This window comes from Arachis hypogaea, chromosome 8, assembly GCF_003086295.3.
Source record: "Arachis hypogaea cultivar Tifrunner chromosome 8, arahy.Tifrunner.gnm2.J5K5, whole genome shotgun sequence".
Taxonomy (NCBI): Eukaryota; Viridiplantae; Streptophyta; class Magnoliopsida; order Fabales; family Fabaceae; genus Arachis; species Arachis hypogaea.
The window spans coordinates 11,594,868-11,610,924 of NC_092043.1; the positions used below are offsets into that span (position 1 = coordinate 11,594,868).

General features: G+C 33.1%; 1 protein-coding gene across 2 annotated transcripts; it reads left to right on the plus strand.

Moving 5' to 3' along the window:
- Positions 1-7,691: 7,691 nt before the first annotated feature.
- Positions 7,692-13,622, plus strand: LOC112706110 (oxysterol-binding protein-related protein 1C). Of its 2 annotated transcripts, none has more exons than XM_025757239.3 (10): positions 7,692-8,947; positions 9,057-9,413; positions 10,539-10,638; positions 11,038-11,483; positions 11,603-11,758; positions 11,878-12,045; positions 12,127-12,267; positions 12,466-12,696; positions 12,880-12,993; positions 13,278-13,622. In XM_025757239.3, the coding sequence occupies exons 1-10, from the start codon at positions 8,378-8,380 to the stop codon at positions 13,461-13,463; spliced, it is 2,469 nt and encodes an 822-aa protein (XP_025613024.1). In that variant the 5' UTR covers positions 7,692-8,377; the 3' UTR covers positions 13,464-13,622. The 2 variants fall into 2 exon arrangements, with proteins under 2 accessions (XP_025613024.1, XP_025613023.1); XM_025757238.3 differs by having other exon boundaries at positions 7,693-8,947; positions 11,035-11,483.
- Positions 13,623-16,057: the final 2,435 nt, after the last annotated feature.

A 16,057-nucleotide genomic window follows, 5' to 3' on the forward strand; every position in this document is an offset into this window, starting at 1 on the left:
TAGTTATCAGGTTGATTTGGGCTTGTGGGAGCCGATTGCTATTTCTAGAGGGGGACCAAGAATATCCCACTTAATGTTTGCGGATGACTAATAGGTTTTCACTGGGGTATCCTCAATCAGATTTGTCCAGGACTTGGGCAAGTATCTTGGAGTTACCCTTAGCCATTCTAGGGCGACCCCTTCAGCTTTCAATGGTGTCCTGGATAAGATTCGGAGTAGGCTAGCAAGCTGGAAAGGGAGTTTACTCAATCGAGCTGGTAGACTCTGCTTGGTTAATTCTGTTGCATCCGCTATTCCCACGTACCAGATGCAGGTCTCTATTTTTCCCAAAGGAATCATTAGTAAATTGGAGTCTATGATGAGGAATTTTCTTTGGAAAGGACAAGTTGATGGAAAAGGATTGAATCTTGTTAGTTGGAAGGTACTGGTTACTCCAAAAAAATATGGAGGTTTGGGGATTAGAGATCCTTATTGTGTAAATATTGCTCTTCTTGGGAAGCTAGTTTAGACTTTTTTCCAGCAGCCAAACAAGCTATGGATCCAATTGTTGGATGACAAATACCGATCATCTCTATATGACTGTTTTAGTTATCCTAAGAATAAGGACTCTCCCATTTGGAGGTGTCTTTGTAAGGCTTAGGAAGTGTTGACGGATGGGTTTGCTTGGTGTGTGGAGATTTGAACCAGAATTTTTTATTTTCTAGCTAGAGGAGAGAAGGACGGTTATCTAATGAGATGGATTATATTCACATTTCTGATTCGAATCTCCGAATACAGCATATTTAGTCGGTTGGTAGATGGCATTTGGATACTCTTTATTCTCCTTTATCTCAACATCTGAAAGGTAATATTCTCTCTTACAATCCAGATGAACAGCAGGTCTGGAAGTGGGTTGGTACTGGGTCTGCTACCAAAGTCTATGACTCACACAATGGTTACTTGTGGTTGTGTAAGTAGCTGTTTGGTTGGGAAGAGCGGGAGAATTGGCTTTGTCTTTGGCGTCAGCTTGTTCCGAAAAAATACAAGTTTTTGGCTTGGTTGTGTCTTAAGGAGGCTCTTCCTACTGCAAGTTTTCACTTTACAAGAGGGATGTCGTCATCGGATAGGTGTCCAAGATGTCTTTCTAGGTAGGAATCGATTTTACATTGTATTCAGGATTGTCCAAAAGCTCAACTTGTCTGGCATAGGTTGGATATTTCTTGTCATCCTTTGGATTTGAAGAACTGGTTCTTGTATCATAGCAGATAGCATCCGTTCAAATTCTTTTCAGGACTTTGGTGGATATGGCGAGTAAGGAATAATGACATCTTTAAACCTCATAAAACTTGGCCTCCGAAAAAAGTGATTTGTCTGGCATTAACTTCAGAAAAGGAGCTTAGGAATATTTTTGAAGTACAACGTATGTCCCTTCCCTCTACTCTAAATGGTTTTTGGAATCCTCATCCATTGGTACTTTTAAGATTAATTGTGATACTAGTTATTTTGTTTCGGGTGATAGTGTTGGTTTTGCTTTTGTTATTAGAGATTGTTTGCTATTTGGAGAGGATATCTCTTAGCTTGGGATGTGGGTCAACGAGATGTTATTTGTGAGACGGATTGTGTGGAAGCATTTAATCTTGTTACTCAAGATGATTTTGGGTTTACTAATCCATTGATGCTCAAAATAAGAGATATCATGCATTGGAATTGGCATGTTGATTTTCGTTTGATTATGAGAGATGCAAATACAGTGGCAGATACTTTGGCAAAGATGGCGATAAAGTTACAACTTTCGCATGTGGAGCTTCCTTCACCTTGGGAGGAGTTTAAGAGTAATCTTAAATAGGACTGTCCCTATATTTAAGCAGTTCCTTTGTTTTGTTTATTTTATTTTTCTTTGTTTAGTTTATTTCAGTCACAAAAAAAAAGACATGTAATTTCTTTCTTTTCTATTTTTGTTGTTGTCTTTAGATTGGAATCCCAATGGTGCACGAAATCGCAATCACACTTTTGCAATCCGCACAACTAACCAGCAAGTGTACTGGGTCGTCCAAGTAATACCTTACGTGAGTAAAGGCCGATCCCACAGAGATTGTTGGCTTGAAGCAAGCTATGGTTATTTTATTATTCTTAGTCAGGAGATCAATTATAATTATCAGTTTGAATTACTAAAAAAATAAAAGAGCGTGAAATAATTACTTGTTATGCAATAATGGAGAATATGTTGGAGTTTTGGAGATGCTTTGTCTTCTGAATTCCTGTAACATAATGTTTTCTCTCATGTAAAAGTGCAAAGTTCCTTCCATGGCAAGCTCTATGTAGGGTGTCACCGTTGTCAATGGCTACTTCCCATTCTCTCAGTGAAAATGGTCCAAATGCTCTGTCACAGCACGGTAATCAGCTGTTGGTTCTCGATCATGTCGGAATAGAATCCATTGATTCTTTTGCGTTTGTCATCACGCCCAACACTCACGAGTTTGAAGCTCGTCACAGTCATCCAATCCCAGAATCCTACTCGGAATACCAGAGACAAGGTTTAGACTTTCTGGATTCTCATGAATGCCGCCATCAATTCTAGCTTATACCACGAAGATTCTGATTAAGGAATCTAAGAGATACTCATTCAATTTGATGTAGAACGGATGTGGTTGTCAGACACACGTTCATGGATTGAGGAAGGTGATGAGTGTCACGGATCACCACCTTCTCCATAGTTAAGCGCAAATGAATATCTTAGATAGGAACACGCATGTTTGAATGGAAAAACAGAAATAATTGCATTAATTCATCGAGACGCTGCAGAGCTCTTCACCCCCAACAATGGAGTTTAGAGACTCATGCCGTCAAAGAGTATAAAATTCATATCTAAAATGTCATGAGATACAAAATAAATCTCTAAAAGTTGTTTAAATACTAAACTAGTAACCTAGGTTTACAAAAAATGAGTAAACTAGGATGGATAGTGCAGAAATTCACTTCTGGGGCCCACTTGGTGTGTGTTGGGGCTGAGACTTAAGCTTCTCACGTTCCTGGGCTGTTTCTGGAGCTGAACGCTAGGTTGTAACCTGTTTCTGGCGTTGAACTCCAACTTGCAACTTGTTTCTGGCGCTGAACGCCAAACTGGCGTTGAACGCCAGTTTACGTCGTCTATCTTCATGCAAAGTATGGACTATTATATATTGGTGGAAAGCCCTAGATGTCTACTTTCCAACCCAATTGAGAGCGCACCAATTGGACTTCTGTAGCTCCAAAAAATCCATTCCGAGTACAGGGAGGTTAGAATCCAACAACATCAGCAGTCCTTTTTTAGCATAAATCAGATTTTTGCTCAGCTCTCTCAATTTCAGCCAGAAAATACCTGAAATCACAGAAAAACACACAAACTCATAGTAAAGTCCAGAAATATGAATTTTTTCTAAAAACTAATAAAAATATATTAAAAAGTAGCTAGAACCTACTAAAAACTACCTAAAAACAATGCCAAAAAGTGTATAAATTATCTGCTCATCACCCAACTTTTTTTCTTCTTGTTTTGGTAAGCTATTCTTAGCTTTGTTTTGCCTTAATATTTAGAACCCAACTAATATGAATTGGTACTCAATTTGATTCTTAAATTTATATACAAATCTTAACTTAATTTTTGTATTTAATTTCCAAACTTTATAATCGTATATTAGTTTTGGAGAAAATTTTTGACATACTAACATTAATGAAACATTAACATAGACAACTAGATGTCATATTAGAACCTGTAAAATAACGTCATTTTAATTTTGACATTCAAATAACCAAAAAATAATGTTGTATTACTTGTTTTTGGTAGAAAATTTTAATAAATATTACTTTCAATGTTATTTTTGGATTATTTAAGTATTAAAATCAAAATAATATTATTTTACAGAATTTAATGTGACATTTAACTGTCTAAATCAGTATTTTATTAACGTCTATACATTAAAAATTGTTCCAAAAATTAATATAAGTCATATTTATAAAATTTAATAATTAAATAAAAATAATTAAAATTTTAAAAATTAAATTAAAACTCACGTTCACGTACAAGTTTAGAGGACAAATTGAATAATATCTCTCACTAATATTCTCTTTTATCAATCAATTGAATAGATAAAAAAAATATTTAAATGAACATGCTTTTTTTTAGGGTGAACGAGGAACCTAGTATTTTAACTGCTACGAATATTTTTATGCGAAAAAATACACAAAGGGCGATAAAATAAAGTGTTAACTTAACTTTAAAGATATGAGAAATTTTATTATGGATTTTATCAACTTATTGTTAATAATAACATTGGATTACATGATCAAATTAACGACATTTATTATTGATAAAATAAAAATTAACTTGTTCGTTCAAATAAGAGTTAGAATTTAAATTCTGTCTTGTGTATACAGTAATTCATTAGCTAACGATAAATTTTTTAACGGATTAGTCTTTAATCTATCAAATTGGGAGATATCGTAATAACAAAAAAATTATTGATAAAATAATTATTCATTAAGAATAATTTTTGTAAATCAACAATTTGAAGCTTATTGATAAGAGTTTCTAAGGACAAGTATGAAAAGCTAATGATAATAATGTATTTGAATGTGTAGTAAAATAAATGTCTCTAATAACAATAAAATGTATTAAAATAAATGTTTATTATGAGTTTATAGTTCCATTTTTCTTTAAAAATTTTGAGTTTTTTTTCCCTTTTGAGAAGTAAGATAGACTCTAAAGCTAACTTAACTCAGACAACTGTGAATGAAAGGATAGTAAAAGTCATAAGAATACATATCCAAAATTCAAATACATTTATACTTGTCTAAAATGATAAGGTTTTTTTCTATTGGCACCGTTGATATGATGTTATCGGATTCTGATTCTATCACGAATTCACTATAAAATATAGATTATAGATTAGTGTCAGAACTCAGAAGTGAATGTCTTCCCATATTTGTTAATGAAGTAAATTTATTGTCACGCTTTGGTTTAGAATAATTTAAACAATAGAAAAGTAATAATTTAAAATTACTTTATTTAATATCTAAAATTATATATATAATATTTATAATTATATATTTATTTATATAATATTACTCAATTATTTTAGTAATAATTAAGAAACGTAAAATAAGTAAGTGGTAATTAAACAATAAAAAATAAAGTAATTTTAAAATTATTATAAACAATTTATTTTATTATTTTCCAATATTTTTGTTTAAGTAAAATGCAAAAAATATTGTTTAATTAAAACTTGCCTTGCATATTGGCCAACATTGACTTTTATAACCATGAACCATCATTCTATGGTAAAGTAATTAAATGAGAGAATGTTATTAGATAGTTGTGTAAAATTGTTGGTTATAAACTTATAATATCAATATATCAATATATATGTAACAATGTACCAAATTTGGTAAGAATATAAATTTATATCGGTACAATAATAAAAATATAAATAAATAAAAATATAATATGTGAATTATATTATCTATGTTAATATTTTTTTTTATAAAAATATATTATATTATTATTTATATTAATATTTTTTAATTTAATAAAAAAGACAAAAATGTTTTTTTATTTATTTTAAAAAAATATTTAAAATCTTTTATTTTTATTTTTGACAAACAATATCCTTTTAAATTTATCAAATATCAAAATTCAATTTTAATTTTGAATTTCAGATTCCAAATATTCTTTAAAAAAAATAAAAAAAAGTACCGAATGTTCTTCATCTTCTTCCCTAAGGAGAAAGGGAAAGAAGATTAACAGCAATTTTTTTTTCAGATTTGTATTTTTTTTAATTATTTGAAGTTTAATTTAAAATTCAAAAATTAAAGATAATTGATTTTGACATGTGATAAATTTAAAATGATATGATTGTCAAAGACAAACATATTGTTAATTTTCTTTTTATTAAAATAAACAGAAGGATTTTTTTATTTTTCTAATAAATTATAAAAATATTTTAATATTAATAATGATATAATATATTTAAAAAAATAAAAAATTAATGTAGATAATATAATTCACATGTTATATTTTTATGTGATCATATTTTTTATTGTATCGATATCTAAAAATTTAACATCGTACCAAAATAAAGGCTTATTTGGGTAAATTTAAAAAAAAAATCTTTTTTTTAGTTATTTTTTTAAAAGATATTTATAAAAAAGTAAAAATAATTTTATATTTGGATATTTTATGAAAATTTTTTTTATCTATCAATTATATTTAGGTATAATAATATAAAAGTATTTTTTGTTTATTTATTATATAAAAAATATATTTTTTTAAGAAAATAATTTTTTTAAAAAAAGATGTAAATTACAACTTTTTAAAAAAGATATATCTTTTTAGTGTTTTTATTTTTACTACTAAAAATTTGTCAAATACATTAAAAAATAAAAAAAATTATTAAATTTTTTTTATCAAGATAATGAAATTTATACAAACACTAAATATCACTAAAAATTAGATCTTATTAATGATAATTCTAAGAATATTTATTAAAAATAGCAAAACAAAAAGACGATTTAAATTTTTCAACAACACTAAACGTACAAGAATTTGTTTGTCAATAAAATTCTTTCATTTTTATACCTCTTTAACGAGGGGAGCTGTCAGCAATGTAAGGATTTAAAAAAGAGTCAAATATGGAAAATAAAAATATTCCTCGTTTGGTTTGCATATTATGGCTGCTAATTAATCAGGTTAGATTTGGGGTTTGGGTTCAGTTCTCTTCTTTTCTGACCATATCCTCCAAAAGTCAAATCAGCGATCCCATTCCCACTGGAGTTAAAAACGGAGCTAGTTGCGTTGAGTCGAATTTTATTTTAAATGAATTTGATTTATATTATAAAAATAGATAATTTAAATTTTGTTTTTTTTTTAACAAAAATAATCTAAGTTTAAATTTATTATTTTTTATAGGTTTTTTCAAATTCGAAGCTAATTTTCTTTTTTAAATTTTGACAAATTTACGAATCTATTTAAAAAGTTTGTTTTGTAAATTATAATTTAAAATAATAAATTTAAAAAATTTAAATTAATATTAAATATATTCTAAAATTTATAATTAATAATTTTTAAAGTATAATTTATTTATATATTATAACTATGTTTACAATTTATAATTATAAATATTTTTTAAAATAAAAAATTTTACAATTTTAACTAGTTTTAATTATTATTTTTTTATTTTATTTTATATTTAATATGAATAAATAGTTAAAAGTCTAAATTAAGAATAATTTATTTTTACAAAAAAATATTTTAACAAGTCGATCTAATAAGTTTTGTAAGTTTTTTTAAAAATTTAATTTTGATGTCATATCAACTCTCTTTTATATTAACTACATGAATAATCATTCGAAAAAATAGATATAATTGTACACTATATAAAAAACATTTATAAAAAAAATTTAAATCTAACTGTTTAATAAAATCAGCGGTATCAAGTTTAAAACGAACAACAAACTCCCCCAGAGTAGCTGACCCTAACTCCCACAATCCTAAACTGGATTTTGATTCCCCACAAAACCAGCAAGTCCTCTCCTTTCAGCAGCTTCCACATGTCCCCACAGTTACACCCCACGTGTCACGCTCTGATTGAGTGATTGATCCTGCTCTCACTTTCACCCTGCACCCTCGCCGTACACAATCATACTCCTCCCCGGCCCTTTCCCCCTCAAATTTGGGCACAGATACTATAGAGAACAAACAAACACAACAACAAGGTTCGTGCGACGAGTCAATCGTCATCATAATTCTCACCCCAACCTTCCCCCTCGTAACTATAATTACAGAAGAAGAAGAAGAACAAGAGTGGCATCTAATTCCAACCCCTTCGGTTTTCTACTTTCTTCCTTTGTTTCCTTCCACACTTCACTTTTCTTTCTCTCTCTTCCTTTTTCCTGTTACTTGTTCCACACTGCCACCTCATTGCACCGGAAAAAAAAAACCCTCTCCCCCTTCCCTGATTCCTTTCTTTCTCAAATACAACAACCAATTATCCAAATCACACCCTCTCTTTTCTAATTCTCTTAATTAATTACTATTAAGTATTAACCATAACATTCAATATTAATATTTATATTTAATTTCATAAATGAAAAATAAATGTGTATAATTATATATATTATTTATTTATTATCTATTTACTTAAAATCTTCTTCTGCTGAGTCGTAACCGTTTTTATCTCACGCGAATTCCGCCTCGGATAAAACTTCTCATATCTTCCGTATCGCGTGTGCTTTCCTCTCTGATACTGACCGCTCTCTATAGCATGAAGCATATTTCAACCTCCGCCGTTACCGGCTGCGCCGCCATCCAACTCAACGATTCCCCTTCGCACTAACGCCGCTTAAAAAAAAATCTCACGCACACATGCATCCTTTTTGCTGCGTATCCGCCGTCTCCGACCAGTCTTCTCCGGTAAAACCTACGCCCGCGGCTCACTTCGCGGACTTCACCATGCCTCCTCTCCCCTCCGCTGCCGTCAGATCCGATTCAGCCCCACGCCACAGTCATAGCCACAGTTACGGCAGCAACCACTCCGCCGGCGGTGGCAGCAGCAGCAACAACAACCACAACAACAACAACAATAATAACAACGGAGACCACGGGCGGGGGAGCCAGCAACAACAGCAGCGGGAGCAACCGCCGCCGCCGGTGGTGGTTGATGTGAAGATCAACGACCTCGTCGGAAATGGAATCTCGGGAATACTGTACAAGTGGGTGAATTATGGCAAAGGATGGAGGCCACGGTGGTTCGTGCTCCAAGACGGCGTTCTCTCCTACTATAAGATTCACGGTCCTGATAAGATCGTCGTGAATCCCGAGACCGAGAAGGGCTCCAAGGTCATCGGCGAGGAATCCATGCGCAGGATCTCTCGCAACCGCAATTCCCAATCCCAACACCACCGTCGAAAGCCCTTCGGTGAAATCCACCTCAAGGTTTTTCCGATTTTTCACTCTAGTTTGGGTTTCATACTGAATTTTCGTTCTCTCTGTTTTATTTTTATTTTTAATTATTATTTCTCTGTGTGAATTTCTTTGCGTGTAGGTTTCGACGATTCGAGAGAGCAAATCCGATGATAAGAGGTTTTCGGTGTTCACGGGAACGAAGAGGATGCACCTGAGGGCAGAGACGAGAGAGGATCGGACGGCGTGGATGGAGGCGCTGCAAGCGGTGAAGGACATGTTCCCAAGGATCTCGAACAGCGAGCTGATGGCGCCGGTGGACAATGTGAGCGTCTCGACGGAGAAGCTGAGGCAGAGGCTTCTAGAAGAACGGGTGAGTGAGGCTGCCATTCAGGATAGCGAGCAGATCATGAGGACAGAGTTTGCGGCGCTGCAGAACCAGCTTAAGCTCCTCAAGCAGAAGCAGTCAATGCTCATTGACACATTGCGCCACTTAGAGGTACACCGTCCAATCAAAAAGAGTAGAAATGCACAGCACTTGATGAATGAATGATGCCAATCGAATTTGGTGTTCTCCTTTTTCATTTAGATTTCATTTGGTTAGTATTTCCTAAAATTTGAAGGTGATAAACTCGTGTTTTGGGGGATTCAATTTTCATGCGAATCTGGTTCTTCAATTTCTATTTATCCCCTTTATTAAGTCAGGGGACGCCACAGATTTTTTTAATTTTTCCTTGGATTATACTTTTGTACGTTCATCTCTGAAAGTCAAAAGTTGTAGGCTACTTTCTAGTTTCTATAGTTCATTAGATAGATAAAGTGCCTCCGTAACCATAGACTGTAGTATAATTCTGTCAGTTTACTCCCCTTGTACTGAGTGAACACAATAAATTCCATGTCTTGTATGTATTCATCGTTGGAATCTGTAATTTCTAGTATAGATGCAAGAGGCAGGAGTTTGGTACAATTCTGTCTACAAAGTTGGCTATGATTAATTGACAGTTAACATGAAGTTTCAAAGTTCCTTCTTTTTCCTTTTATTCTTATTGGCAGGATCAAAGCAGAATTATGCCTGCATGTTCAACTAAATGCTAAATTTATATAAATTTGTCATCAGACTTATGTCTGTTGTTCTGTTGTGCTCATTTTTTTATAAGTTAAAGGCCATGCAGATGATCCACACCAATGCTAAGTTGACATCTAAATTTCAGTGTTCTTGAATAATTAGAGAAAACTTAGAAGATTAAGTCTCATTTCACCCCCAAACCTGTGTGGAAAATGTACTACTTTTTCTGGCAGACAACATCGTGCAGAACCTGTGGTGCTATCTTCCTTCATGGGTAAAAGAGCTGGCTAGGACCTATATAAGATGAATATTTTTTTATCCTTTTCTACAATTAGACCCATTAAATCCTATATTGAAGATATGAATGTAGTCATTGATGTTTAAATCCAGCATTTTCACGGGTTTCCCCTTGATTATAAAATTCTTTTGATCGACTGTGGCAAGCCTTGATCTTTTGTGTTCGAATGCAGTTTTTTTTTTTTTTGGGCATATTAAGGATTGCATTTGCTTTTTCTTCGTTTTTATTAACAAACTTCTATTTATATCATTCTATTGTAGACAGAAAAGGTCGATCTGGAAAATACAGTTGTTGATGAGAGCCAAAGACAGTGGAATGATCAAGAGACTTCCTCCACATTAAGGCAGGAAAAATCTAGTGGTAAGTTTTTGTAGAATGGCATGCTGTTAGGCATTATTGCTCCCTTTTGATTAACTGGCAAGTCTTTAGTCGTAGCTCATTTCTTATGGTCTTGTGGCCTCCTTCAGTGATAATGGTTGGAACTGAGACATTTCTGCATTAGCAGCAAGGTTAATGTTGATGTACCCTCGGTTTGAAGTTGTTGTATGATGCACGGATGTTCCCTCCTTTCCACTGCCTTTCTGAACTCTCTCTCTCTCTCTCTCTCTCTCTCTCTCTCTCTCTCTCTATATATATATATATATATATATAGTCCGATAGTTCATGATGACTCCTCATACCTGATGCTATACAGATGTTTTGACCTAAATGATCTTTCTACAACTTTGAATTTCATTTTCCTATTTTTTGATTCAGAAGGAAGTGCAAGTGAATCTGAGGATGATAACGAGAGAAATGATGCTGCAGAAGAAGAAACAGATGATGAAGACAATGCCTTTTTTGACACCCGCGATTTTCTATCGTCCAGTTCTTTCAAAAGTAATGGGTCTGATTATAGAGTATCATCTTTCTCTTCTGATGATGATGGGTTCTATGCATTCGAATCGGAGGATGATGTAGATCCAGCCATTAGATCTGTTGGAAGCAATTACCCTCATATTAAGCGGCGTAAGAAATTGCCTGATCCTGTAGAGAAAGAGAAAGGTGTGAGTCTCTGGTCAATGATTAAGGATAATATAGGGAAGGATCTAACTAAAGTTTGCCTCCCTGTTTATTTTAATGAGCCACTCTCCTCCCTGCAAAAATGTTTTGAAGAAATGGAATATTCACATCTGCTGGACCAAGCATATGAATGGGGAAGAAGGGTAAGTCCAGATTTGGCCGACAGGTCTCTACTACGATGCAAGTCTGCATTTTTTTTGCCGGCATAGAGTTTTTCTTACTGACAGTTCTTTGAATGTGGTTATGGTTGCATTCTTCTCAGGGTAATAGCCTCATGAGGATTCTCTGTGTTGCTGCTTTTGCTGTATCTGGTTATGCTTCAACTGATGGAAGAGTTTGCAAACCATTTAATCCATTACTCGGGGAAACATATGAAGCTAATTTTCCAGACAAAGGCCTTCGATTTTTCTCAGAAAAGGTCTGATCTTTCCCAACATAGTGATGTTATTGATGTACTACATATTTTCATCTCAATCAAATAAAAAGATTTCCTTAATTTTCCTCTCTGATTGACCTAACCTTACATATCTATCTCAGGTCAGTCATCACCCAATGATAGTTGCGTGTCACTGTGAGGGTACAGGTTGGAAATTTTGGGGGGATAGCAACTTAAAGAGCAAATTTTGGGGCCGATCAATTCAGCTTGACCCTGTCGGTACTTTGACCTTGGAATTTGAGGATGGGGAGGTTTTCCAGTGGAGCAAGGTGCATTTAATAAGTTTTAAACTTCTTCAACTGATTTGATATCTTGTTTTGTTCAAAACTGAAGTTCACTTGTTCTTCCAGGTTACTACATCAATATACAATCTTATATTAGGAAAGCTGTACTGTGATCACTATGGAACAATGCGTATACAGGGAAACCAAGAATATTCATGTAAGCTGAAATTCAAGGAACAGTCTATAATTGATCGAAATCCTCACCAGGTATTTTTAATCTACTACATGAAATTTCTTTCCCCCTTCAATTAATATATTTCTTCTAGGGTTCCTCGTATGCACACTTTTGCATCAGTGGGCTTATTTATTTTTGGGAAAAATAGTGAGACCCTTGCTATTTGTGGGCATATATGTGAAGTTTTATTGCAGATAAATTGTCTTATTATGGGTTGCCTTTGTTTTTAGGTCCATGGTATCGTTCAAGATAGGAATGGGAAAACAGTATCTACTTTGTTTGGAAAATGGGATGAAAGCATGCATTATGTTAACGGAGACTACAGTGCAAAGGGAAAAGCTCACGAATCCTTATCAGAAGCCCGACTACTCTGGAAGAGAAGCAAGCCTCCCAAATTTCCCACTAGATATAACTTCACTCGTTTTGCCATCACATTAAATGAACTTACCCCTGGGTTGAAGGTGTGTTTTGATTACTATGCCTTTGTGTTGCCGTCTTATTTGTGTCCCCCAATGCATTTTTGTAAAAGAAATACATTATTGCCGAAAAATCAAATAAATTACTCATGCACATTGTATCACAATCAATCATGTTTTTCCCATTTTATTGGGCACTGATCATCGATTCAATTTGTGCATGCGTAGGAAAAGTTGCCACCGACTGATTCCAGGTTAAGACCAGACCAAAGGTATCTGGAAAACGGGGAATATGAGATGGCAAATTCAGAAAAGTTACGGCTAGAGCAGAGGCAGCGACAGGTACTTATCATATGTTTTGTAGAGCTTTCTTTGTTTTCACTAGAGAAATATGAGTTGGTTTCTGGGTGCCTCATATTCTGTTAGAATTCCTGAAATCTTATTAATCATTAAATATATAATTAGACATGACTAGAAGATTTTCAAAAGATGCCTCTCACGGGAGGAAATTGGATGAAAATATGAAATTGATATGCTGTTACTTGATTACATGTCTTCTAATATTCCAGTAAGTTTTATTAGTTCCAGATTACAACTTACCTAACATTTGTTTGAATGGGATGCAGGCTCGGAAGATGCAAGAGAGGGGTTGGAAACCGCGGTGGTTTGCCAAGGATAAAGCAACCGGCACATACCGATACCTAGGAGGATATTGGGAGTCCCGAGAAGAAGGCACCTGGGACTCCTGTCCTGACATCTTTGGCCAAATTCCTTCAGACCATCTTTCCGACGAAGGTCAAACTGCATCTTAGTCTTCCAATTTATTTTTTTTTATCTTTCACTCCAAATTTTTTTACCGATGGGTGTCAACTGACTGCTACTTTGCAGTTGTTGTACATCCATCCATGAATTCATGTAAGGTAATCAGATGAAATATGAGCAAATAATAATGTAATTCTTTTTTCTTTGCATTCCAAGTCTATTGGCACTTGGCATAATCATTAATTAATATTTAGTGCATACAACATCATTGCTATAGTATTATCAGATACATCAGAATGACAGGAATGCATTAAATAATCAGCCTACCAAAGATGGATGAACAGAAAACGCAACCACATATGGTATGGCATATTTCTTCTTTTTTTTTTTTTTTTAGGTAAATACTGCTGACCCACATCTAAAGCTTGGATTCCATGCTTGAGTTTGTCAAAAGGGAAGTAAGCCAAATTTATTTTGCTCACAATGAACAGCAAAAAAGTATGTATTATTTTTTCCCCTAAAATCTGAATACCCGGGGATTCACAATTAACTGGTATGATGAAAATGAGCGATACTGAAATTAGTAAATTGGAATTAATTGCTTTCCATTAACCAGCAGTAAGACTATTTTCTGAAAGCAGATGAAGACAAAAAGAAATGCACAACGTAGAAGTGCCAACTCTTTCGCTGGTAGGACATAGTGTCTAGTTTAGATTTCACTGAAGAGTCTTGTGTTTAGTTTTTGTTGGACAGTTTTAATCAGATATGAAATAGAAAGCGACGTATGCTGTGTATGTTCATTACAAAATTAGACCGGTAAATGGACTATGTGGCTGTCAGAGTTTCTGTCCTATTCAATTTATACTGACACGACAGAAGCCCTTGGCTTGCTAAATATTTTAAGGTTATTATTCAAACACGATGATATTTTCGTCACCAAAATCAACATAAAAGAACCATGAGAATAGTTTTCTGAGAGATAATAACAACAATAATAATATAAACATATGTTTCCAAATGGAAAAAGATATTATTATTTCAACAGTAATTGTCCATTTGATACAGTATTTCCTTGGGATGTTTCTTGGTTCAGCTTTATCTATAGACATATCCTCTTCTGCTGCCCTCTTCGATCTTTTCTTTTCTCCAAGTTCTGTTTAGGATAAATATCATGGCAAAGTATGTGATGGAACTCTCATAATAGTCTTATTGGAAAATTTTTAAATATTTTTAAAACATCAATGTTTTAATAATTTTTAATTATTAATCTTAATTATTAAAAAATGTACATATTGAAACATCGATGTTTCAAAAATATTCAATATTCTTCCAATCTTATTAATGAAATTGCCTAAATTATTTAGGGAAAGATCCTAAGTCAATATGATATATTCATTATATTGACATATAAAAAAATTAATTATACACTAAAATTAGCTACTAAAATCAGCTATGATGTATCTCTATATAAATACACGTTATAGTTTAGTTAATTTTTAATATATTTTTTGTATTTTAATATATATTTTATATTAGTAGCTAATTTTGGTGTACTCCTAATATAGATGATTTACACGAGTAACAAAATTCATTATATTTCTAAAACAAACTCAAAGTCTATGTCCAATTTAATCATACTCCAAGTGTCTCCAAACTCACATAGCCTTCAATTCCACTGGAAAACATCATGTTGAAAATTGGTCTGAGACACAACTACTTGTGATAAATTCTGTCCTCCAGGTTGTTCTGTATCCCCATTCATTGATCTGGATATGTGAAGTGAGCAAAGTCATTGTCTGCAACTTGTTTTTATATTTATTTCTTTATAAACCAAAGCGTTTCAGAACATTGACTGATTAATTAAATTCTATTTTATTAGTTTTAGCGTTGCCCCTTCTTCGTTAATGAGATTAAATGGGTTTTGCAAGAACACCTTTGTTGTACTTGCTATGCCATTTTTCATTACAGAACCTTTATCACAGGCATTTTTGTCAACTCTTTGTTTTTCTCTGTTTCATATTCCTTCTCATTCTTACTCGTAGCAGCAAATCTTAAAATGACTACCATTTTGAGTGTCTTTGACTTGTCGATTTTCTTGCCCCTATTGTGTTCAAGTCTATCTTTCTTAAACTCCCACTAGTACTTATACTATTTTGGATGAAGTAGAATAAGTGATAGCCTTGTTTTGTGGCAACCATGGATTTCCAAGTTCACCGGTGGAAGGTCGTTTCTCCGGTGGGGTTGAAGGCTATCTTAGTGACTTAACTTTGTTTTTGATGCAGTGAGTTTAGACTTTGGAGTTAGGTGGGGCTAATTTTTTTTGTCTATTATTGAAAGTGAGATGAATGATATATTTAAACATTGTAATTTTTTGTGTTTTTAAAATTATGAAAAGTATACAAATTAGAGTGTCTAGTATTTGTATCTCAGAAATTAAATGGTCTAATTTTTATTTCTCCTAAAAATAAAAAAGTCTGATTTTTCATTTTTCTATTCTAAATTAAAGGGTGACACATTTAATATTAACACTCCAATAATCTATAATCCAAAAAAAATATCATGTTCAACCCAATATCAAAAAGATGAATGTTATGGTGCTTAAAATGTGGTGTCTATTTACTAAAAAGAGTTAAAAATTAATATT

Bases quoted from the DNA above. Each gene is read 5' to 3' on its own strand.
- LOC112706110 (XM_025757238.3), top strand. From the start codon at position 8,378: ATGCATCCTTTTTGCTGCGTATCCGCCGTCTCCGACCAGTCTTCTCCG. The intron at 12,046-12,126 runs GTGCATTTAATA...TTGTTCTTCCAG, and splicing joins AGGTTTTCCAGTGGAGCAAG to GTTACTACATCAATATACAA. The intron at 12,994-13,277 runs GTACTTATCATA...AATGGGATGCAG, and splicing joins TAGAGCAGAGGCAGCGACAG to GCTCGGAAGATGCAAGAGAG.